Source organism: Pseudorca crassidens, chromosome 1, assembly GCF_039906515.1.
Source record: "Pseudorca crassidens isolate mPseCra1 chromosome 1, mPseCra1.hap1, whole genome shotgun sequence".
NCBI lineage: Eukaryota > Metazoa > Chordata > Mammalia > Artiodactyla > Delphinidae > Pseudorca > Pseudorca crassidens.
In genome coordinates, this window is record NC_090296.1 from 128,693,065 (window position 1) to 128,717,914 (window position 24,850).

Consider the following 24,850-nt stretch of genomic DNA (forward strand, 5'->3'; position numbering starts at 1 on the left):
TGAACAGACCAATCACAAGTAATGAAACTGAAACTGTGATTAAAAATCTTCCAACAAACAAAAGCCCAGGGTCCAATGACTTCACAGGAAAATTCTATCAAACATTTAGAGAAGAGCTAACACCCATCCTTCTCAAACTCTTTCAAAAAATTGCAGAGGAAGGAACACAGCCAAACTCATTCTATGAGGCCACCATCACCCTGATACCAAAACCAGACAAAGATACTACAAAAAAAGAAAATTACAGACCAATATCACTGATGAATATAGATGTAAAAATCGTAACAAAATACTAGCAAACAGAAACCAACAACATATTAAAAGGATCATAAACCATGGTCAAGTGGGATTTATCCCAGAGATGCAAGGATTCTTCAATATATGCAAATAAATCAATGTGATACACCATATTAACAAGTTGAAGAATAAAAACCATATGATCATCTCAATAGATGCAGAAAAAGCTTTTGACAAAATTCAACACCCATTTATGATAAAAACTCTCCAGAAAGTATGCATAGAGAGAACCTACCTCAACATAATAAAGGCCATATATGAAAAACCCACAGCAAACATCATTCTCAGTGGTGAAAAACTGAAAGCATTTCCTCTAAGATCAGGAAAAAGACAAGGATGTCCACTCTCACCACTATTATTCAACATAGCTTTGGAAGTCCTAGCCACGACAATCAGAGAAGAAAAAGAAATAAAAGGAATACAAATTGGAAAAGAAGAAGTAAAACTGTCACTGTTTGCAGATAACATTATACTATACATAGAGAATCCTAAAGATGCCACCTGAAAACTACTAGAGCTAATCAATGAATTTGGTAAAGTTGCAGGATACAAAATTAATGCACAGAAATCTCTTGCACTCCTATACACTAATGATGAAAAATCTGAAAGAGAAATTTAGGAAACACTATTTACCGTTACAACAAAAAGAATAAAATACCTAGGAATAAATCTATCTAGGGAGACAAAACACCTATATGCAGAAAACTATAAGATGCTGATGAAAGAACTTAAAAATGATACAAACAGATGGAGAGATATACCATGTTCTTGTATTAGAAGAATCAATACTGTGAAAATGACTATACTACCCAAAGCAATCTACAGATTCAATGTAATCCCTATCAAATTACCAATGGCATTTTTTACAGAACTAGAACAAAAAGCTTAAAATTTGTATGGAGACACAAAAGACCCCAAATAGCCAAAACGGTCTTGAGGGAAAAAAACAGAGCTGGAGGAATCAGGCTCCTGGACTTCAGACTATATTACAAAGCTACAGTAATCAAGACAATATGGTACTGGCACAAAAACAGAAATATAGATCAATGGAACAGGATAGAAAGCCCAGAGATAAACCCATACACTTGTGGTCAACTATCTATAACAAAGGAGGCAAGGATATATAATGGAGAAAAGACAGTCTCTTCAATAAGTGCTGCTGGGATAACTGGATAGCTACATGTAAAAAATGAAATTAGAACACTTCCTAACACCATAAACAAAAATACACTCAAAATGGATTAGAGACCTAAATCTAAGACTGGACACTATAAAACTCTTAGAGGAAAACATAGGAAGAACACTCTTGGATATAAATCACAGCAAGATCTTTTTTGATCTACCTCTTAGAGTAATGGAAATAAACATAAAAATAAACAAATGGGACCTAGTGAAACTTCAAAGCTTTTGCACAGCAAAGGAAACCATAAACAAGAGGAAAAGACAACCATTAGAATGGGAGAAAATATTTGCAAACAAATCAATGGACAAAGGATTAATCCTCAAAATATATAAACAGCTCATGCAGCTCAATATTAAAAATACAAACAACCCAATCCAAAAATGGGCAGAAGACCTAAATAGACATTTCTCCAAAGAAGACATACAGATGGCCAATAAGCACATGAAAAGCTGCTCAACGTCACCAATTATTAGAGAAATTGAAATCAAAACTACAATGAGGTATCACCTCACACCAGTCAGAATGGGCATCTTCAGAAAATCTACAAACAAGAAATGCTGGAGAGGGTGTGGAGAAAAGGGAACCCTTTTGCACTGTTGGTGGGAATGTAAATTGATACACCCACTATGAAGAACAGTATGGAGGTTCCTTAAAATACTAAAAATAGAATTACCATATGCCCAGCAAATCCACTACTGGGTATATACCCAGAAAAAAACATAATTCAAAAAGATACATGGACCCCAATGTTCATTGCAGCACTATTTACAATATCCAGGTCATGGAAGCAACCTAAATGCCCATCAACAGATAATGGATAGAGAAGATATGGTACATATATACAATGGAATATCATTCAGCCATAAAAAGGAATGAAATAGGGTCATTTGTAGAGATGTGGATGGATCTAGAGACTGTCATACAGAGTGAAGTAAGTCAGAAAGAGAAAAACAAATATCGTATATTAACACATATATGTATAATCTAGAAAAATGGTACAGATGAACCGGTTTGCAGGGCAGAAATTGAGACATATGCAGAGAACAAACGTATAGACACCAAGGGGAGAAAGTGGCAGGGGGTTGTGTGTGTGTGATGAATTGGGAGATTGGGATTGACATATATACACTAATATGTATAAAATGGATAACTAAGAACCTGCTGTATAAAAAAATAAATAAAATAAAATTCAAAAAGAAGAAAAAATCAGTGTAATTAGCCACATTAGCACAAAAGGAGAAAAATCATACAATCAGCTCACTTGAAGCAGAAAATGCATTTTATACAATTCGACATCCATTCATGATAACGTTTCTTAACAGAATAAAAATAAGAGGGAATATCCTTAATCTGTAAATGGTATTCAGCAATATCATACTGAAATATATATAATAGTGAAATGTTCTAATTTTTCCCTTTAAGGTTCGTATCAGAGAAAGAATGTCTGATATCACCACTTTTATTGAAGACTGTATTGGAGGTCCTTGCCTTTGCAAATGGGCAAAAATAGGAACTAAGACTATGATAATTGGAAAGGTAGAAATGCTATCATCATTAACAAATGAAATGATTATATGTGTAAAAAATCTAAAATAATCTTCAGAAAACTTGTTAGAATTAGTAAGTGTAAATCCACTTATTAATTAGCAAGGTTTCTGGATAGCAGATCCACCACTGTATTTCTACAGACTGTATACATATACATATATACATATGCATGCATAGTGCATTTACTACTTTGTAAATGCACACACATCACATTTATATACACATTATAACAAGCTAACCAAATCATTTTGCTAGGATTAAATCTAACAAGAATGTACAAAGACTCTATGTTGAAAACTAGAAAGTGTTATTAAGACACAATTAATGAAGAAATACATAGTATTTATGAATTAGAGAATTCAAAAGTGTTACAATATTGATTCTCATCTCTCCAAATTTATCTATATATTCAATGTAATCACAAACAAAATTCCAACCTCTTTGGGAATTCGTTCGGGAACAAGTTTACTGTAAAAGAATGGAAATGCAAATAGCCAGGAATAGTAATGACACTCTTGAAAAGTAGAGCAAAGTGGGAGGAAGACTTCTAACACGTACTAAGACTTATCAGAAAGCAACGTAATTAAAACAGTACCGCGCTGGTATAAGGACAAACTAAGGACAGACAAATGGATAGAAGAGCATGGAGGCCTGCAAACAGAGCTGTGCATGATGGTCATCTGATCTACGATACGGTGGTGCTGCTCTGGGTAAAGGGTGTCTTTTCAATAAATGATTTTGGGATAACTGGGCATCCACATGGGAAAAGGAAGTCATCTACAAAAATCAATTCCAGTCGGACTGTGGCCCTAAATGTGAAAGGTAAAGCAATAAAGCTTTTATAAAGTTACAGGAAAATATCTTCATGATACCAGGGTAAAGAAAGATTTATTAAATAGTAAACTAGAGAGATTAGTCACAAAGGAAAAGATGAATACATTGTCTTCTAGAAATATTAGTAACTTCCCTTCATCAAAAGACATCACAGAAAAGGTAAAGAGGCAAGCCACAAAATGGGAGAAAATATCTGCATAGGGCTTTTATAAAAGAATATACAAAGAATTCTTCGAAAATAATTACAAAAAGACAGGTAACGGAGCCATCCTCCTTAGGGGCAATCCCCTTGTAGAACTAAGTGCCCAGGAGAAGAGGCTGGGAATGTGTCATTGAGTGAACTGAAAGACAGGTACAATACCTATGAAAAAGGCAGATTTTTAAATTTAAAGTTCAGGACTTCTGCTACTGGTCAAGATTTAGTAACAGAGACAGGACTTAATCTACAGTCGAAAACAACATACAAAATATATAAATCAAAGACATGGAACATTCGGACAACAACACCTGAAAGATGGAAAACAAAGAAACTGAGTCCTACAGATGCCCCAGATTACTGCCCAGACTGAAAGACTTTACAGGCCATGACTGTGGAGGGGAACCCAACTGGCTGATTTCCTCAGTTGACAAGCTGGACCTGGGAGTCCAAGGAGACTAGGGGAGTTGGTTTGCAGGACAGAGTACCAGAGAGGAGAAAAGTACCCAGAGAACCTCAGAGATCTGTAGAGGTTCCCCCGTGAGTATCCAGCAAGGATGACAGACGCATACCTGTGAGGGAATTGTATGTGGCAGGGAGAGAAACACTCAAAAAGGGTTAGAGGGGCTCTGGGCTCAAACAGGTCCTGGAACAGTAACTGTTCCTATCAGACAGAATGGGAAAATGCATAATCCATGGGCACTGGTAGGGTATTCAGGTATGGAGAATAATTAACTTGAAATGAGTACTGCTTTGGACACACCTAACAAATCAAACTGTTCTCAGTTACTTAACTGCAGTCCAAAGCAAAGCTCGAGAATATTTAAAGGAACATGAAAATAGGCAGCACCCAATAATGTAAAATCCAAATACACAGCAGGAAAATAAGATCCATAATGAGGAGAATAAATAAATCCTTTGAAACTGATCCAGAAAAGAGACAGTTGTTAGAATTAATAGGAAAGGGCATTGAAATAGTAATTATGACTGGATTTCCTATGATTAAAAATTTAAGTAGAGACAGGAAAGGCATTTAAAAAAAGACCCAAACTGAACATCTAGAGATGAAAATGACAGTGTTTGAGATGAAAAATAGGGCTTCCCTGGTGGCGCAGTGGTTGAGAGTCCGCCTGCCGATGCAGGGGACACGGGTTCGTGCCCCGGTCCAGGAAGATCCCACATGCCGCAGAGCGGCTGCGCCCATGAGCCATGGCCGCTGAGCCTGCGCATCCGGGGCCTGTGCTCCACAATCGGAGAGGCCACAGCAGTGAGAGGCCCGCGAACCGCAAAAACAAAACAAAAACAAAAAGAAACTAGGACACCCAGAAGGCATGTAGCTGGCCCTGGCAGAATCCCCTTCCATGTACTCCTTCTTACCCCCAAGGTCAGTGTCCAGCTTGAAGGGGTGGAGAAAGGGGGCTCCAGGTGACGGAGAACAGCTGTGCCATGTGTGCTACTCTCATGCACGCCTCCTTCGCTCCTCTGCCCCTGGCAACACAGGTGTCAGCAGCTGCCCACTTGCTCTGCCAAGCAAGTCAACAGCAGTGACCTCTGTTGCTTACTCTGATTTACACACTTAATTTACACACTTAATACACACACTGATTTACACACTTAACTAGCTAGCAACACTCGTTCTCCTCCTGACCTTAATCGTCGTCAGGATGAAAATCCTGAGCAAATGAAAGAATCCCCTTTGTTATCCAACGATCTGAAGTCAGACAGCAATTCTCCTCCCTGCTCCCTCCCCACCTCTCAGCACACCTGCCCCTGGGGGCAGCATGGGCACTTGTGGGTCTGTCCTCCAGGGCATAGGGAGGGAAACTCTCAGCTCCTGCTGGGCAGTCAGTCAGTGGTGCAGTGTACTTAATCCCTGCCAGGTTCACTCACATACAGTCTCAGGCAGCTAACCTGGTACACCTAGATCAAAGCAGAGGAGAAATACAGAATAGAAGGAGCAGAGGGGGGTGCCTGGCACTCAGACACATGTCCCTCTTTTCCAGGGAGACGATCACAGGCTTCTGATCACTCCCCTTGTCACAGATGTGTGTGATCCACCCGTGACGAAGACACCAATGCCCGCACACGCTCTCCACTAGCACTGGCCTCAGATGAGATCCATCACACAGCAGCAAGCGAGGAACAGACTGCTTTGGATACTCCTTTTAAATCTCATCCTGAAATGTTTGTCCTCTATATTTTATGAGGTCCGTAAAGTATTAGTATAGTCATTATTTGACCCACACAACAGCAATGGTTCAACCCAATACACAGAATCTAACTGAGAAGGAAACTGACAAGCATACATTGCAGTGCTCAGGCACTGGTTACCAGTTAGGGTGCGTGAACTAGTTTGGGAACCGGTGATCTCACTGGGAGGACAAAAGGCGTAGGCAGAGTCTACGAATCCAAATGGGAATCCCAGGTCTCTCCTGCACTAGCTGAGTGCCTGCCAGCAAATCACTGCATCTATCCAGGATTCCAATTCCTTCACGTAAAGTGGAGGCAACGGCAATGCTGTCTCATGGGGTGAGAATTAACAGGGCAGCAGATGTGAATGGTTACGCTGGTAAAGCAAGGCAATGAAGAAGAGGCCCCTTGGGGAGGGTCCAGCCAAGGCAGAGCTCCCTGAGGAGACGGAGCAGGAGATGGTGAGTGGAGCTGCGGGGACCCAGAGGAAGCCCTAGAGAGGCTCTCCTTCCTGAGGGAGGCTCCTAACACATCCACGGTACCCAAGTTCATGATGTCCAGTCATTCTCTGGGCACAAACCCTTCTGAGCCAACAGTGCCCTTGCGTTAAATGTCTTCCACGTCCCTCCTCTGCAATGAGCACGTCCCTCATCTCACAGCTGCTGCTGACAGCACCGCAACAGAGCCCAGAGCTTCCTGAGCAGCTCAGGACCTCCTGCTGCAGGGACTTCTGCCCCCAACTCTCCACACTAGGGTAGAACACACTATTGTCTTATTCATGCAGGAGAGTCTAGCCCCACGTCTAACTTAAATCTTCCCTGACCAAGTCTACTTTCCTCTGTTCTATTCTTGACAAAACTGGGCCTCTGAATGCAGCATTCTGAGGCAGATGAGAGCCTCCCTTGGCCAAAGGCCAGGGTCCAGCACGTCATTCCGAGCAGCAGACCTCATGTTCCTTGTCTCAGCTGTTGCCTTTGTAAAATGGGAGAAGTGATATACACAAACCCCTTGGGTCACTGAGGGTCACTTGTGAGGCCACCTTGGGGGCCTGGCACACAGGAAATGCACTGGCGGGCGCTGGAGTTGGATGTGTCACGACCGGGGCATAGCTGCCTACTAATCCCTGCCATCTCTCCATCCACACCACTGCAGTGTCCTTGCCCTTTTTCATGAAAGGCAATCACAGAGCAGGGACAAGAGGGGCCTCAGAGACCTCATGGTCCAATGCTGCCCATTTCTAGATGGTCTGGGAGAGAAGTGACTTGGTCAAGGTCCCGAGGCCATGTTATGGCGGCCTCCTCCCCGCCCCAACCCTTGCCCAGCCTGACTGACTCCTGAACCTGTTCACCACAACTCTATCCCCTTCCACTTCTGCTCTCTTGCGAGACCCTGGGATGGTGTCCTCCCACTCAAGCCATAAGTCAAGGTCAGAAGCAGAAGAGTCCACGCTCAAAGGGTGGTCACGGCCAAAGCAGAAGTTCCGGAACTGCCTCCCTCTGCCTTTTTACTGTTCATACTCTCTCCAAGGAAAACCCCACAAGATACCAAGTAAACACAGGTGGTGGTTAATTTTATGTGCCGATTTGACTGACCATGAGGTGCCCAGATCAGACATCGTTTCTGGGTGTGTCTGTGTGTTTCTGGACAAGATGAGCATTTGTATCAGTGGACCTGGTAAAGCAGATGCCCTCCCCAAAGTGGGTAGGCATCCTCCAATCCACTGAGGGCCTGAACAGAACAACAGGTGGAGGAAGGAGGAATTCGCCCTTTTTCCTGCCTCACTGTTGAGCTGGGACAGCTCACCTCACTTTCTCCTGCCCTTGGACTGGGATTCATACCATAGGTTCCCCGGGTTCTCAAGCCTTCAGATTCAGACTGAACTACAAATCAGCTTCCTGGTCCTTCCTGTCAGTTTGCAGATGGCAGATCATGGGACATCTGTCTCTATAATCCTGTAAGCCAGTTTCCATAATAAATCTCTCTATATGTACATAGATTCCCATATATAGAAATATCTATATATCTCTATATTCCTCTAAAGAAACATTATATACACACACATATATATGTACATATATATAAAGAGAGAGACTTATATAGCTATTGACTCAAATATAGAGATATAGACATAGATACACAGACATATAAAGAGATATACAGAGAGACTATATCCTTCTATCTATCTATCTATCTATCTTCATCTCTCCCATTGGTTCTGTTTCTCTGGAGAACCCCAATACAATGCACCACAACATTTTAGGGTCTGTTACCGTTTCTGAGGACTCCCAGAGACCTAAGTAAGGCATTTTCCCCAGTCTCATGGCCCTGAGAGCAGTAAGTATGAAACAGGAAGGGGCTGGGAAGAACGCAGTTTCTGTAAGCAGTTCCACCCTTGGGGATCTCTGCCAAAGGTTGCTCCTTTCAGATTCAGCTGACCTAGCTGGTAAAAATCCCGATTCTCAGGGCAGGCACCCCATAATGGGAAGACTGCAGGTCTCTGTGTATCTATCTGTGTGCACGTACGCACATACACAGACACGTGTGCACTCATGTCGGTCACAGAGGTGTGCCTGTGGTTTGTCCTTACATTTTAAACTTTAAAAGCCAAGAATGCTTGTTGTATATCTTAGTCTTGTGTTGCAATACTTCTGGAGGCCTCAGAGGACGGATGTGATATTTGAAATTTCACCCACGGGCAGAACGTGAAAGTAAACCAGACTCCAGGAGCAGAGGAAGCCCCCGAGGCTGTAGGCACACCTGGGGGAGGACCCAGGACACCAAGCAAGGAGGCCTGGGGCACACTGGGGACAGCATTCCAAAGCATTGGTGTGTTAGAAAGAGTGTCCCCTCGGAAGTGGTGGCAGAAGGAGTCCTGCGAAAGGGAGGAGGGCAGGCGTGCAGGAGAGCCAGCGTGGGAATCGGAGTAGCCCTAACGCGCAGTGGCACTCAGCTGGGCAGAGCAGCTTCCCTAGGACACCAGGTGACAGTGGCCCTAGCTTGGGAACACCGAAGGAAGAGGCTGCCAGGTCCATGAAGTCCAGGGCCCAGAACCTGCTGTACCAGTACTCACCCCAGGAAGCACTGCTCCTGCCCCACGGACTAACCTAGCGGTGCAAACAAAGCATCCCTGAAATTACTTCTAGGGGAGAATATCATTCAATTTTGTTTTATCCAGAGGTGTTCAAAGGCACATCTTTTGTAGAAGGTGATCTATATTTGTGACTTTAAAAAAAAAAAAAAAGTGTCTTAATTAGTGAATTACTGAAATATCTGCCTCCATCAAGAAGAAGAACATAGGGCTTCCCTGGTGGCGCAGTGGTTGAGAGTCCGCCTGCTGATGCAGGGGACACGGGTTCGTGCCCCGGTCCAGGCAGATCCCACATGCCGTGGAGCAGCTGGGCCCGTGAGCCATGGCCGCTGTGCTCCGCAACGGGAGAGGCCACAACAGTAAGAGGCCCGCGTATGGCAAAAAAAAAAAAAAAAAAAAAAAAAGAAGAAGAACATAGAAACAGATTATTATCCTACTTGTGTCTGGAAAACAGAGGAAATACAGAAAACTAAGTATGTCCAGGTATAAATCAGCACCGCTTGACTTCTCAGACATGAATCCCACAATAATCTTATCAAAATGAGATCCTGCCTCTGTGGGGCTGTGCAGGCCTGGGACTCTGCATTTATCACCAGCCCCAGGTGAGGGCAATGCTGCTGCTCTACCCACCAACCTCTGGACAAGAACACAAGAACACAAGCAATTACAAATAGTTTTTCAGTCTAAGACCCATGGTGCAGTGTGGGCTTCCAGGACCAAGGATGCCCCAACTGGTTATCTCAGCCATCCTTAACTTCCGGTAGCTGAGACACAAGGGTCATGGCCAAGGACGCCCCATCTGTGATACCAGAAATCATATGGACCCTGCCCTTGAATTCAAGGGTGCCAAGAGCTCCCGGCTCCAGCCTGCCAACTGCAGAGGATAACTCTGCAGTGTATCTGGTGAACGCCTGTGAGGAGCCTTATGGACATAAATGAAGGCTTCCTTCTCAATTATTTTCCCTTTGCAAGCCTGGCCTTTACAACCATCCTACGGTTTGAGGTGAAGCACCTCCAGAGAGCCCCGGCAGGTCCATGGACACTGGTAATGATGTCGGCCCTGCACGGTGGGGCTTCCTGTCTGCTGAGCTCCTGGACTGTGGGTAGAGATCTAATAGTCCCTGGCACATCAAGCCAGCATCCTCCCTTCCTCTGTGGAATACATGCCAACAGTTGCAATATGTGACAAAAGGATTCCCTCTAAAAACCAGGACTTTCCCTTAGAAGCATGTAGCCCTGCCCTGCGAGTGGGTCAAGGAGCAGCTCCCCAGAGCACTGGTTGTGTCCTACCTGCTCCCATGTTCTTGCACCAGGGAGGCAGGTTAAAGCTGCAGACCCAGAGTCCCACACCCACAGGCCAGTACTCCATGCTGCAGCCTCCTCCTCCCCAGAACCCCGCACAATTCCCCACTAGCACCCAACTCTCCAGCTCTCTCCAGGCACTCTGGACTCACTGAGCTCAGGGCAATGCCTCCCACTGCTGTGTTTATTATCAGGCTCTTCTGCACAGAGAGGCCCACAGGGGCCGCTCCCACCTTTCCTTTGAGGACAGTCATGGGGGCAGGGGCAGGGGCAGAGGCACCCATGCTGAGCTCTGGTCTGCCGGGAGAGGAGGACCTCTGACAATGCTCCCATCTTGCAGATGTTGAAACTGAAGCCTGAGAGGTGATATGACCCTCTCGGGTCGCAAGCCAGCAGGTGCAGAACCCAGAATCTACTCTCCACAGTGCTCTCCGTGGCCCCCATCTTGTTCACTGTGACCAAGCCTGCCCGGGGCCTCCTTCTCAGACCCCAAACTGTCTACCAGCGACTTCCTCCCAGGCCCGTCAGGGACTGTGGTCCCTCCTAAAACAGGGGTTTCCTCTGAGTCAGGAAGAAGGGGTGAGAAGAGCCAGCCACCACCGAGGTGGGTCGGGAAGCTGGGAAGGAAGGAAGCCACATGCCACTTCACAGGCCATGGAAGGTCAGCTTTATTTCTACTCAGTGTGGACTGAGGGGCTGCAGCCTCAAGTCAGCCTCGCCAGCTCTGCCAGCCTCTACTGTCATTGGGTTTTTCTTAGAAAGTCTTGGAGGGAACGGGGCAGGCAGGGCTGACACACACAAGCAACCACACGCCCAGGCATCACCCACCCTTCGGGAGTGAGGGCAGGGTTGGGCGGTGGCCGGGGAGCCAGGAGGCTGGCTGAGCCCCCCCATGCTGCTTCAGGCAGGCTTCAGTTTGCATCCGGCTCTGCTGCAGGCAACAGCTCAGATCACTTAACCTGCAGTTCCTTAAAGGAAGGGATGTTTTCTGTTTTAATCACAGTGCCCAGCACACAAAGTGCCAAGTCTGTGAACAATGAAGGAGCCTTTCCGAGCCTCCCTGTCCTCCCGTTTCCTCATCAGCACCTGGATCCCACCACCCTGTGAGGCGGGGAGGGGGCAATACCCCCCACCGCCCACCCCGGGCTGCCCATCTCAAGGAGGGCAGAGAGCAAAGACGGCAAGGGCTCAGTTTTCCCTCCACAACTTGGCCAGACCCCTAACGGTGACAGCTGTCATGCTCATTTAAAAGCCCAAGTGCAGCACTGCTGTGAGAAGTGACCCAGGTGCTCACAGGGCCACATTGCCCATGGGCAACTGTCCCTGCTGTCTGAGAGCAGCAGCCTGCACGGGGACGTGCCAGAAGTCCAGGTGGTCATCTCATCTGCCCACAGTCCGAGGGTCCCTCATCACCCCAGCTAACCAGCTGGGGCACCCCAACCCCCATCAGAGACGGAGCCTTCTCTCCAGCCCCAGAACCCTTTGCTCATCCAGGCCTCCTGGAGTGAAGCCAGGGACGAGGACCACAGCTCGGTGAGAGGCACAGCCCAAAGGCCCCAGAAACAACCTAGCCATGGTTTTGCCAACACTTCAAACCACTAATCAACTCTTAAGTGGAACCCACAGATACATGTGTGCATGTACATCCCTATCGACTACATCTATGTGTGTATATATAGAGAGAGAGACATATATAGACAAACACGTATCATGCATTCTGCCCCTGGCTTCTTGGCATCAGCAGTTTCTTTAGACTGGGCTGTTCTGCTACACAGTGCACTGTAGTCAGATATTTGGACAGTCATCAATTTCTTTTCTGCCCTTTCTGGCCTAGGGACTTGTCCCTTAACTTTACCACAATGCTTTAAAGTGCCTGCCTCCACTGCAGGCTTCTGAGCCACAGTGCCAAGGTGAGAGCTGCCATTTGGACATGACTCTAGCAGCCACTGCAGCAGTGCTCAGGGCCAACTGCGGGGGGAAGACGCTGCGTGGACACACTGGGAAGGTGCAAGGAGGAACAAAGTCAGGTGCTGTCCTAGGAAGGATGGACTCACGCACCCCTGCAGGGTGAGCGCAGGAGCTGGAGGGGCGCTGCAGGTATGGGCAGTGCAGCCAGGATGCCTGCTTTGTAGCTGCAGGACTGGGGCGAGCCCGCTTATCTCTCTGGACCTGGGCCACCTTACTTGTAAAACAGGAAGGCAACTGTTTTTATCTCAAGGCAGTTGTCCTCAGCCCTGGGGAAACCCTGGGGAGCTCGGAACAGCCCAGTGCCTGCCCACCCCACACCAAGGTAGGCAGAGCGTTGGGGGGCCCAGCCCGGAGGGTCCCATGTACCCCCCCAGGGCAGGTTTAGGTCAACCATACTAGAAAGCACTGTTAAGTGGTTAAGTGCCAGCAAATGTCAGCTGTGGAGACCACTGCCCCAGGCTAGTTGCCAGCAGCGTTCACAGTTCTGAAGAGCTCTGTGGAGGGGAGGGGAATTGCTCTCCATGAAGGGACCTTTCAGAGTCACGTATTTGGGACAAGGGCCTTGGGTGTCCCCAGCTGAGCTGACACCTCATGAGGGGCTGCCTCCCAGTCGGGGTCCCAGGCCTGGCACTGCAGAAGCTACAGGACTGGGACCAGCTCTCTGCACTCAGGGAGGGTCGGGGGAGCGGTAACTCCAAGTGCTGGGCTGGGGTGGCTGGGAAATGACTGAACCGTGACAGCCACTGGGGAGGAGTGACCATGACCAAGGGGAGGGGAGGGTCAGAGGGGTCTCCTGAGCTGTGGGGTGGGTAGTAGAAGGAAGGGGTGTCCTGGTCACCTGCTCCTACCACAGCAGCTCAACGCCTTTAATTGTGGACTTTTTTGGTGAAAGGTGTAATCAGTGGAACAAATGGCTTCTTCTGCTTAGAATAAAGCAAACATTTCCTATGCCTCTCAAGCCACAGGGGTGGAATCAGAAGCACATACTCCAAGCTGGGCAGGAAGCCAGCCAGACCAGGTGTGGCAGTGTGACCACGGGACCCCAGACTCACCCTGTCCACCCCAAGGACGGCCACGCTCTGCCCCCGCCCCCATGGCTGTGGATGAGCCCAGCCCGGCCCTCCTCATCCTGTATATTCAACAGCAATGGTCTAGGGATCTCTGGAGGTGGCCCTGAGTCCCAACCGTCCCTCTGTCCCATGATAGGCCAAGGGGCTGAGTCCCTCTGTGTGTCAGGGCTCATCTGTCACAAGGGACCTGGATGACATGGGTGTCCCAGCACCTCCCTCAAGAGAATCAGAGGAAGCAGTGACCTGGGAGGCTCAGAGAGGCCTGGCACACTGTGAGTGCTGGGTGAGTGTCAGCTGGTTCCACTACCCAAGGCGGGGGAGGAGGGGGGAGTGGTTGGCGCAGACAGTCTCATTCTCACCAGAAGGGTCACAAGCTCTCTGAACACTAACACAGAGCCCCGCCAGTTCCGGGTTCTGCACAGTGCCAGCCCTAGGGTCTCCTGTCAACAGGGTCAACAGGGAGTTGGCAGGCAGCTGTCACAAAGATGCCCATCTCCCCAAGGGGCACGAGGTGCAGGATGGCTTAGAACAGGCAGATGGCCCCACCTTGTTGAATCCAAGTGCTCTTGAGCCTCTGATCTCTGGTGCTTGGGACAAACAGTCCCACCTGGGCTATAGAGCCCGACCCTCCTGGCACATCTTCCCTGCCCGTCCTTAGCCTTGACACACCAACACTCAGAATATCCAAGCAGGGTTTCAACACTCATGACCCTGGAGGAGGGTCTCCAGGGCTGAGAGAGACACGCCCCCTCTCAGTCTGTCCTCATGTCAACCTCACAAAGTCTGTCCTCACAAGATTTCCTGCCTGATGGTCAAGGCTCTAAAATGCTTGATAAAGGCCGGATGACCAAACCAGACATTTGATGTTCCTTCCAAAACAAACCTAGATCTGCAGTCCTTTGAAGCCAGCCTTTTTTACCACCCAAACGAAAGGGCTCACTTCTAACCAACAGCAGGAAGATGTGCTGAAAAGTCACTCGTCACAAGTATGTGAGAATATTTTTTTCCTTTTTTCTCAAAGACACAAGACTCACACATGGATATTTCTGTTAGGATTAGGGTTAGGTGTGTGTGTGTGCAACAAAGAACAATTCTGAAGCTTTGGCCTAATTCTAAACTTACAAAAACCATGCAGATGTACCTCAGTGTCTGCTCTCTGGATCAGAGGGGAAGATTTCTGGTCACTGGCTATGACACACTGGCTCTGGTCACTGGAGGGGAAGGTGCCCTGACACATCTGTTACTGCAAGAGGCTCCACTGGAAACCAACAAACTTCTGCCTGACCTCGGCTGGGTGACAATGCCAATCGGGGCTGCTAGGTCGAATCCCGGTGCCTTCCCCAGTATGGATTATTCGTCAGCACTGCTGGAAAAGCCCCGAATGTATCTCAATATGGTTTAAACCCAATTCAGATGTCAGGAGCACAGTTTCATCCACACCCAAGCAGGTAACAGTGTGCTCTGTAGCACAGCTCCCTTCCCCTTACAGGTGAGACAAACTGGGACCTGGGACCTGCGACACTTTGCTGCAGTGCCTGCACCTAGACAAATGTCTCCTGGAGCTACGAAATACAAAGAAACTATAAGGGACTAAAAATAACTGCGTGCATGCACAGTTGGGGCACATTATGGACAAGATTAAAAAAGACCAAAAAACACACCCAACTGCCACTGCTGAAGAGCCGGGAGCAAAAGCAGGGGGTCGGGAGCAAAAGCAGGGTACTGGGCATGCACCCTGCACAGAGCACCACCTAACGGGTGGGCAAACCTCCTAAGCCACCCCTCCAGCCCGACCCCTGGACGCACCCCCACCCTCACCCCATACAAGGAACCAGCTTGCCACTCCCGCCAGGGAGTGTGCAAGGGAAACTGTTACTTGTTCTCACTCCTCCCTGCTGCAGCAGGAGCCCCAGTAAAGCCTTGCCTGAATTTCTTGTCTGGCCTCTGATCAATTTCTATTGATTGGGGAAGGCCAAGAACCCTGGTAGGTAACACAAGGACTGGTTCACAGGACATCATGATGACTGTGCAGATGTGGACAAGGATCCCTGCTTTGTTCTGTTGTGTGGGGAGGCCAGACTCTCAGAAGCACTCGCACCAGTACAAGAACCTAGCACTGGCTTCCACTCGAGGAGTACATGCAGGCTGAAAGCTTTATATAACTTCCCCAGTAATTCTTGGTAAAATGGGGAACTAGACTCAACATTCAGAAACAAATGGAGGATAACTCAAAAAATTCAAATGCTGTGGCGACTGGTCTCATATTGTGGGAACAGGGACCTTCCTCTCATTGGGGGCTCTGCTCAGAAAAAAAGGGGAAGGGACACAGCCCCAGGCACGACACCCCATCAAGGAACAATCTGCCCCAGAGTCCACTGCGCAGAGACGGGACTGCCTGGGCACCATCGCCTAATGTGAGCAGTGAACGGGAGATGCTCAACAACCAGACTGAAAATTCCAGGTCCCCCAGGAATGAGCTCCTGCACATCAATATACTGTTAGAACAGTATGTCTTAGCCCAGGAAAGAATCTTTATCCTCTCCTCAAAGATAGTCAAAAGTGGTAACTTGGGCACGCTTAGCTCATTTTGCTTTATTCTTTGGGACATACGCTTGCACACACACACTCTCACACACATACACATACCTATGCGCATACCCACACACAAATACACTCACACGTGGGCAAACACACATGCACACAACCACACGTCTACATACACACCCATACCCACTTGTGAGGAGGACCTTACTGCCAACTGGACAGATCTCACATTTCCAGCTCCTTCTACTGGTAAGAAATGCCTGCTCCAGAAACACACACACACACACACACGCGCACACACACACACACACACACACACACACAGAGTCTCAAACTCTGCGATTGCTGATGCAATTTAACTACATTTAGAAAAGTTGGAATTTGATTAAATTCCTTTTTTTCCAATGAAAATAAAAATAAAACTTCACATTGTATACCACCATGAATAGAACAAAAACCTTATTGCTTTAGTTGTCTTTTTCCTAGAATAGAAAATAACCACTTCCAACCAAACAAAAAAACACGAAGTTAAATGCACACACAAAAAAGTTGAAGTTTCTATATATTGTAATAAGATCTTTTAGGATTAATACTTCAGGGGAGCCTAATATTATCAACTTCCTGGCATTTAGTTGTTTTCATTAAGATTACAGTACTTTACTCTCTGCAAGCACTGCTTTCCTAGACCACAGGTTCAAGGCAAAGAATCCATGGCAAAGTCACCTGGATTGGAAACCAAAACATCTTATTATACAACCAAATTGACATTCCCCACGAAGTAAATGCAGTTGATATTATAAAACATGGTATGTCTCAGATAATTATATTACCTACCTAACTGAATTGCTTTGAATATCCACACTGGCTAGATTTAAATTTTTAGTCCAAATATAGTTATTATATTCTCAAAATAATTTTCTTTCTCATATTCTTTCCTGTTACCTATTTAATATCCTTCAACAAAAGTATATGATTGTTAAATATGAGAATAAAAATGTCTCACAGTATAAATTATGAGCTTAGTGACTATATTTCATTATGTAAAAGAAAACCATGAATCTTTTTGCCAAGGCTTGATATTGACCAATCCAATTAACACACCCAGCCAGCTGTCTTTGTTTTCCACTTAGATGACAGATGGTTTCCTTCTTCAATCCCACAGCAGAGAATATAGCTAATTTGAATACTCCAACAGCTTAAGGAAAAAGAAACTTTGGTGTAAGAACTATCTTACAAACCAACTTTTCACCCCTAGTTTTCCTGTGGTAGAGATAATTTTGGGAGCATGTGTAGGTAGAAACAAAAAAATATTAATTGTGTCTCCTACATATTTGGAATTTTAGTCATTCTTCTAAACTCCCTGAATTTTGTCAAGTAACTTGGGGGAGGACTGACTCCCTCATAAAGGAAACTCTGAGCTTTGTCACTGCCTGAGAGAGTCTGGCACCCAATGCTGGTGGTAACTTAGTAAAATCTACGTGCAAAGTGGAAGAAAAGCCAGGTCACTGTCTTAGGATCCGTGCCAATCTAGACATTAGGTACATCTTTTTTTTTGTTTTTGCGGTACGCGGGCCTCTCACTGTTGTGGCCTCTCCGATTGTGGAGCACAGGCTCCGGACACGCAGGCTCAGCGGCCATGGCTCACGGGCCCAGCCGCTCTGCGGCATGTGAGATACTCCCGGACCGGGGCACGAACCCGCGTCCCCTGCATTGGCAGGCGGACTCTCAACCACTGCGCCACCAGGGAAGCCCTTAGGTACATCTTTTTAAAGTAGTGCTTCTCAGACTTTTTCCAGCCTAGGAAATTTCCACACTAATGTCATCGGGAGCACGCGCCAGGCACACATGCACACACGTGTGCACACACCCACACACGCCTGGGAAGAGCGAGCTTCGGCAGGCTTGTGGGTTCAGCTCTTCCTGCAGCTCCCACAATCACCGCTCCAAACTGTGGGAAGCAGATGGCCCTGTGGGTGTAGCCGGGGTGTGGGCAACAATCCCACAAGTCCATCCAAGAGACAAACTGGAGGAACATTTTTTCCCAGGAAATTAACCCACACGTAAGTCCCCTCCTAGACGGCCCCACCCCCTCTGAAACTCCAACACCACCTGAGGCTTAGGGCCCCTGCTTCTGCTTTATCCTCAGCAGTATCCCTAGTCCACCTCTGCCCGATTTACCTATTCACACGTCACACAACACCATGAGGGGAAAGACGTTTACCTGTTTTGATGGGTGCCTAGAATGGCATTTAAAGCATAGTAGGTGCTCAATAAATATTTGTTAAAAGAATGAAAAATCACAAAAGTGAGACTCTGTTAAAAAAAAAAAAAAAGATCTTTATGTAAAATTATCAGCCTAAGGACCTCCTCATTCTGCAGAAATGACTGTGCGAATGTTACAGATGAGCTAGAAACTTCTCCCTGTATAGAGGCTGAACACATGCAGCTGCATGGGTAGGGCTGCAGGTCTGAATGAACGCGTGGGATGAAGCAACACAGATGCCCAATGAACAGGAAAGACAGGGAGCTGGAGAACCCCCATCCTGCCAACCCAGGAGCTGCCAGACCCGGAAGCTTCGAGCTCTCCGCTGATTCGATGGGTGGGGGAGGGGGGCCTTGGCAGAATCTCCTGACTTCCCTGTTTGTCATCTATAAAAGGGTATGATCATCATTACCTCACAATTTATATTTTAAAATATGATTTTAAAATGTTTGAACCACTATGAACGGGAGAGGCATAATAACGCCTGGCCCCCAGGATGCCAGAACAAATGTGAGTTGTTATTGTGACAGCTCGTGTTCACCCTTGCCGTCCCTCTTATTTCTTGGATAATGCCAATTTCACCCCAACTTTTTTTTTTTTGGTCACACTGTGTGCCTTGTGGGATCTCAGTTCTCCAACCAGGGACTGGACCCAGGTTCCTGGCAGTGAGAGCACGGACTCCTAACCACTGGACCGCCAGGGAACTCCCATGACCCCAACTTTTAAATCAAATGTTTATTTTGAAGTGCCAATATCTATGTTTCCTTCTCCAGAGGCAAGATGGCTGGGTGGCTGAAGGTGTCTGAGGGCCTTGTCCCCTTGGACTCAGGGGTCTGGGCAAGCCATGCATCCCCACCTCGCTGTGTTTCCAGCCCCTCAATTCTGTACAATTTGTCTAACTCTCTTCTTTACATACAATCCTGTTTCTACCTCTGAGACATCATCTGACCTGTATCATTGCCTAAACCACCTACCCGGCACCCAAACCCTCCCATCCTAGCCTTCAGAATACGATTTAAGCCCTCTTTCTGGGAGCCTCCCTAGGCCTCTCGGAAGGCCACTTTCCAAGCCCAATCCCCTAATGGGATTCTTCTTGTTGCTCAGTATCAAGTATCTGCTGGTGAGCAGGCCTGGGTCCTCTAGGAGTTGGTCCCACTGCCTTAAATGACCAGACCCTACAGCGTGTGGACCACTTCCCTCTTTCTTAGCGTCCTTCCCCAAGCAAACAACACGCACTTCATAAATGACTTTGGAAACTGGAGAGGGTGGGAAGAGGAGCCACATTCTTGCCTTGTCAGCCAAGGGTGCTAGAGGGAGGAGCTGGCCTTCAGGTGGAGGGTCAGTGGATTTGTTCTCCAGGACCCAGGCTGCACAAGCTCTCCCCAGCTCTCAGCTCAGGGAAACCAGATCCCTGAGGATCAGCCTCGGAACCCAGCCCAGGCTGCTGCTCTCTGCATGCCCTCTGAACACCTCGCATATACAGGCCTGGGATCCAAGGGGCTGCTGTCAAGAGAGCTGCCACCTGGCCTTCGTCCACGGCAGCGGTGGGAACCCCACACAGAGGGTGGCATCCCCAGCACCCGGCTCCAGCAGCACCTGTCCCAGCATCTCGCAAGCTCCCAGGCCCAGCACCTCCCATTGTATGGCTCCCCTGCACCTGTGAGGGCTGACCCACTGGTACAGCCCGCCCCTCAGTAACTTTTCTGCCATCCCATGAAGGACAGCCATGCCCTCGGCCATGAGAACAAGACTCAGGCTTGGGGGCCTCTTCCCTGGGCACTATCTTACCACCAGGACCACTGGCTGTTCCCTCTATCAGCTCTTCTACATTCTGGGGAGTCCCTTCACTTTTACTGTGCAATCCCCCATGAGGAGTTCTTTACATCAAACTTACCCTGGCCAAATCAGCTGCGGTTTCTGCCTCCTCACTGGACCCTGACAGATACACCCAGCCCCTGCATGAATGTCAAGGTCCTCTCATATTCTTCACCTTAGTTTTGCAAATCACCTCTAATTTAAGTTTTCCTAGGGGCCTGCACTTCCAACTGAGGCCTCGTCAACGTGGCACTGTTACTGTGCATTGGACAGGAATCCGCTCTTCACCTGCCTGAGACACCAGCTGACTCCACCCGTGAAAACCCCACTTCAATACATAGAACTGAAATGTTCCTGGCATTGTAATGTTACAGCCAAACCTTGGTTTTCCAATTGTCAGGCTTTTAAAAGCCAGAGACTTCCTATCTTTATTTTCCATGGGGCAGTTCATACATTTCAGAATAATAATGTATGAACAAGAATTCAGGTACCAGAAAAATGCCTTTGGACGTTAGGGAAAGAGGGAGAAAAAAACAGAAAGTGAAAAAATATACCAATAATAGGGACTAGAGTGTGCATACATATTGAAGAATTTGGGTGCTGATAAAGAAACTTTTTTTTAATCAAAATGGTTTTGGTTCTTAATTTTGGCCATTTTGACTAAGTTACGGCTCAGCTCCATTGACCTCCTCAGGCATGCACGGGCACTACGCAGCAGGATATAGGATGTGTCTGTCTGTAGCGATCCTGGAATTTCAACATCCATCTTACGAACAGTGCGTTTATACAAAGCACCAGTGAGAAAAGTGGGTGGAGGAGGCTTTTAGATATTACTGGGTTCAGCAGCTGAACAAATTAGAAGACAGGAAACAAGGAAGTTTTTCCCGAAAGCTGACCAAGGAGATGCACCCCCGTGGCTTTGCCCCACCCGCCACACAAACAGATCCACTCTGCTCGCAGGTTCTGCAGTTTCGCCAGGTTTTCCACAGTGTCTGAAGTTTCGCCCATTAGATACACGGATGCATCCGTTTATGTTACAGGCACCCTCTGCGCACACTGGCTGCTCCACCTGGATGGAGCTGGAGCCTGTGCGGTCACCACCTCCCTCCAATCCAAGCCCATCCCTGCTGACCTCAGGGCTCGTCCCCACGCCTGTGCCCTGGAGAGGGCTTGGGAACAGTGGGTTCTGGGGGAGAAGCCTTGGGGTGAGGCGACCTCAGGACACATGCACATGTGGCCGGGGGGGAAATGGCAGGGGAATGTTGGCCCACATTTATTACCAAACCCTGGAGCACAATCAATGCAGAAGCTGGAACTCACTTAATGTGCCAGTGCTGGGCCTCAAGGGTCCCCAACAAGCACTGTCACCAACTCTCCTGATCCGGGAGAAGAGCATCCCATTTAAAAAAAATACTATTTTTAATGTTTACGTATGCTTTGCCTCGTTCCAAGAAAGATTTGAGGCAGCTCACAAAAACATTCTTGGCGCAAAAGGAGATGAAAATGAGGAAATCATGGTGGTGGACAGAAGCGAGGGCAGAACAATCCAGACACTGTTGAGGAAGTCCGGGCCGTCTGCAGGAGGTGGGTGAGTGTCAGGCTCAGAAAGTCCTGCCACCAAGGCCGGCAGTAGCCCCAGGGTGTGGGATGCCATCTGGCCCTTTGCAAGAGTGTAGGAGGTGCCTTCGGCTGTCACAGTGACCAAGGGTAAACGGCATGGACACTCATAGAGGGATGCGGGGATGCCCCCCTCCCCCGACAATCCTGCACAACTAATGCCTTATGTCAAATGCCGACAGTGCCCGAGGGACACCCCCAGGCTATAAAACAAGCCAACTGCTCCAGACCCATCCCAGTCCTGATTCTAAGGCCTGGTTCTCCTGTAAGAGCTCACTGAGAGGGCGCCAACGACAGAGGAAGAAAATCCCCAGTGTGTGTGACACTGACACTCATTATGTGACAGAGGAAGAGACCCCCCCAGTGGCTGCCTTCCTGAAACTCAGGAGCTCACTGCCTCGGGCACTTCTTAAACCTTCCTTCCTTGATGGCAAGGCCCCTGAGTGACAGAGACAGGCAGCTCAGTGTCAGGAGAACAAGGTGTGGGCTAGCCCACTGCCCTGCCAGACACCTCCTGATCCCCGAGGGCTCATGCTCCTTTCTGTCCCCTGGCGTTGGCACCCCTGCATCCTCTGCACAGACCCGGAGGCGGACAGAGGTTGGAAACCCCTGACAGGGTCTGAACTTTCCGGCCACAAGGCTATCGGTGGGTATAGGTGGTGGGACCCTGCTCCCCTTCCTACTTCTCGCTCCCCACAGGGCCAGCATTTCTGAGCTGTGGTCGATGCTCCTCCAAGGCAGAATTCAGTCACAGAAGACCTGACACTGAACTCAGAAACACCCCTGAGGAGAGAAATTCCTGAGCCACATGCTGGGGTCAGGTCATTACTGCTGCTGTGTTAGAATGAGAGCAACAGCTGGGTAAATGCTGACAGTCAGCCAGTCCCAAGTGTTCCTAGTGACTTTAAAGGGACTCCAAATCTACAAATTGTGCCGTGGAAATCAGAGTCATAAAACTGGGTCCTGTTTCCCATAGCCACAGGCCAGTTATGTGCTCAGGGGGACTGGGGTCCTCTCAGACCCTCAGTCCCCCATCCATCCATCAGCCTGGCCTGATGGAGGGGATGCAGGTGCTCGAAGGCCTGGAGGGCCGGCATGGGAAGCACCACAGGACATGGTACCTGGGACCCTGGACACACCAGGTCACTTACGAGCTCGGAGAAGCCTCGGACCACCTGGCGCCGTTTCAGGTTGGTCTCTCCATCCAGGTTGGCCGTCTCGATGTAGCACAGCCCGTCGGGGTCACTCGAACAGAGCAGCAGGATGTCTGCAGGGATGATCTCATTGCAGCGAAGACGCACAAAGTCTCCCACGCGGATTTCTTTCCAGAATCGGTTCACGTACTGCTTTTCTTCCCTGGTAAAGAGACAGCCATTAACAAGTCTGGAGGAGATCGATGGAGGCCAAATCTGGGTGATGGGCACATGCAGCTCATTGAACACATCATGCCACTTTCTGGTATGCTGAAATTTTCCATAATAACAAGCATTTAAAAGAAGATTCCTACAGGCCACATATAGTGAAACTCCAGTAATATGAAATATCTAGAACAGGCAAATCCATGGCAATAGAAGGTGAATTCGTGGCTGCCAGAGCCTGAGGGGAGGGGAGATGGGATGGGGAGAAATTGTTTCCTGGGCACAGGTTTCCATTTGGGGTGATTAAAATGTTCTGGAACTAGGTAGTGGTGATGGTTACACTAAATGCCACTGAATTGTCCCCTTTAAAATGGCTACGCTTTCCACTCCTAGGTATATACCCCAAAGAATTAAAAGCAGGGACTCTAATGTATATTTGCCTACCCATGTTCATAACAGCATTACTCCCAATAGCCCAAAAGTGGAAACAACCCAAATGCCCAACAATAGTTGGATAAGCAAAGTGTCGTATATTCATACAGTGGAATATGATTCAGCCATGAAAAGGAAGGAAATTCTGACACATGTTACAACATGGACTCAGAGGACATTATGCTAAGTGAAATAAGCCAGTCTCAACAGGACAAACACTGTACGATTTCACTCTTATGAGGTCCCTACAATAGACAAATTCATAGAGACAGCTAGCAGAACCTCTGTACCTTCTGCAGGATGGAGATCACAGCAGATGTATCCTCTCCACGACGCTCAAGATGAAGTAGATAATCACTCAAAACAGTGCCTGCCACAGTCAGCTTTCAACTCCTGATAGTTACTATTGATTAATAGGTAGTAGGATGAAAACACGGGTAGATTTCTGCTTTAGATTTTTTTTTTTTACTCTGGAAAAATGGGCTCATTAATCCTACAAATGGCATTTTTAAGAGCTCCTTGGAGGCAGTTTTGTCCAGTTTTATAAATAAGCAGAGGAACAAGACTTTATCTCAACATGACATTCTACATGAGAAAACTGCATGAAAAAATCCTCTGGGTTATGTTGTTAGGAAAATAAAAAGCCCTAAAACACACTTCACTTTCACCATCACCTTCTCACTGGCCCCCCACACTTCCTCGCCTGAGCTCCCGGAGAACAATTCAGCAGCGAGTCTGAGTCTCACCTGACTCCTGAGCGCTGGGTGATGAGTCCTGAGTGTCAGACCTCTATTTTATTCCACACTGTGGATCTGAGGGAACCCATGGCAGACTTCCAGGGGCTCCTAGCATCAGTTGCCCCAGGTGCTGAAAAGAGAAGTAGCCCCTTCCACTATAAGCCTCTATTTACTTGCATTCCTCTGTTTCAAGATACACCGTAGTTTGGTCGCTACAGGGCCAACAAAGATAAATTAGATACAATTTTGTCCTCAAAAATAAATTCAAGGCGAGACCAAAGCACTAGATAGCACCCCCTGGGGGCTATAGAATCAAGCCCCCAATGTGAGCACAAAGGTATTCTTCTGGACCCAACCCTCCCTGCAAGGCCAGGGTGCTGTTCAGGTGAGGCATCCTTTTCCAGCTGT

General features: G+C 47.7%; 1 protein-coding gene across 1 annotated transcript in view; it reads right to left on the reverse strand.

Annotated features, from left to right (window-relative positions):
- The window catches only part of ATP10A (ATPase phospholipid transporting 10A (putative)), a 174,953-nt gene that overhangs the window by 78,767 nt on the left and 71,336 nt on the right, over positions 1 to 24,850 (reverse strand). The window contains 1 exon segment of the mRNA XM_067755780.1: positions 23,067 to 23,271. Coding sequence (XP_067611881.1) covers positions 23,067 to 23,271 — 205 coding nt within the window.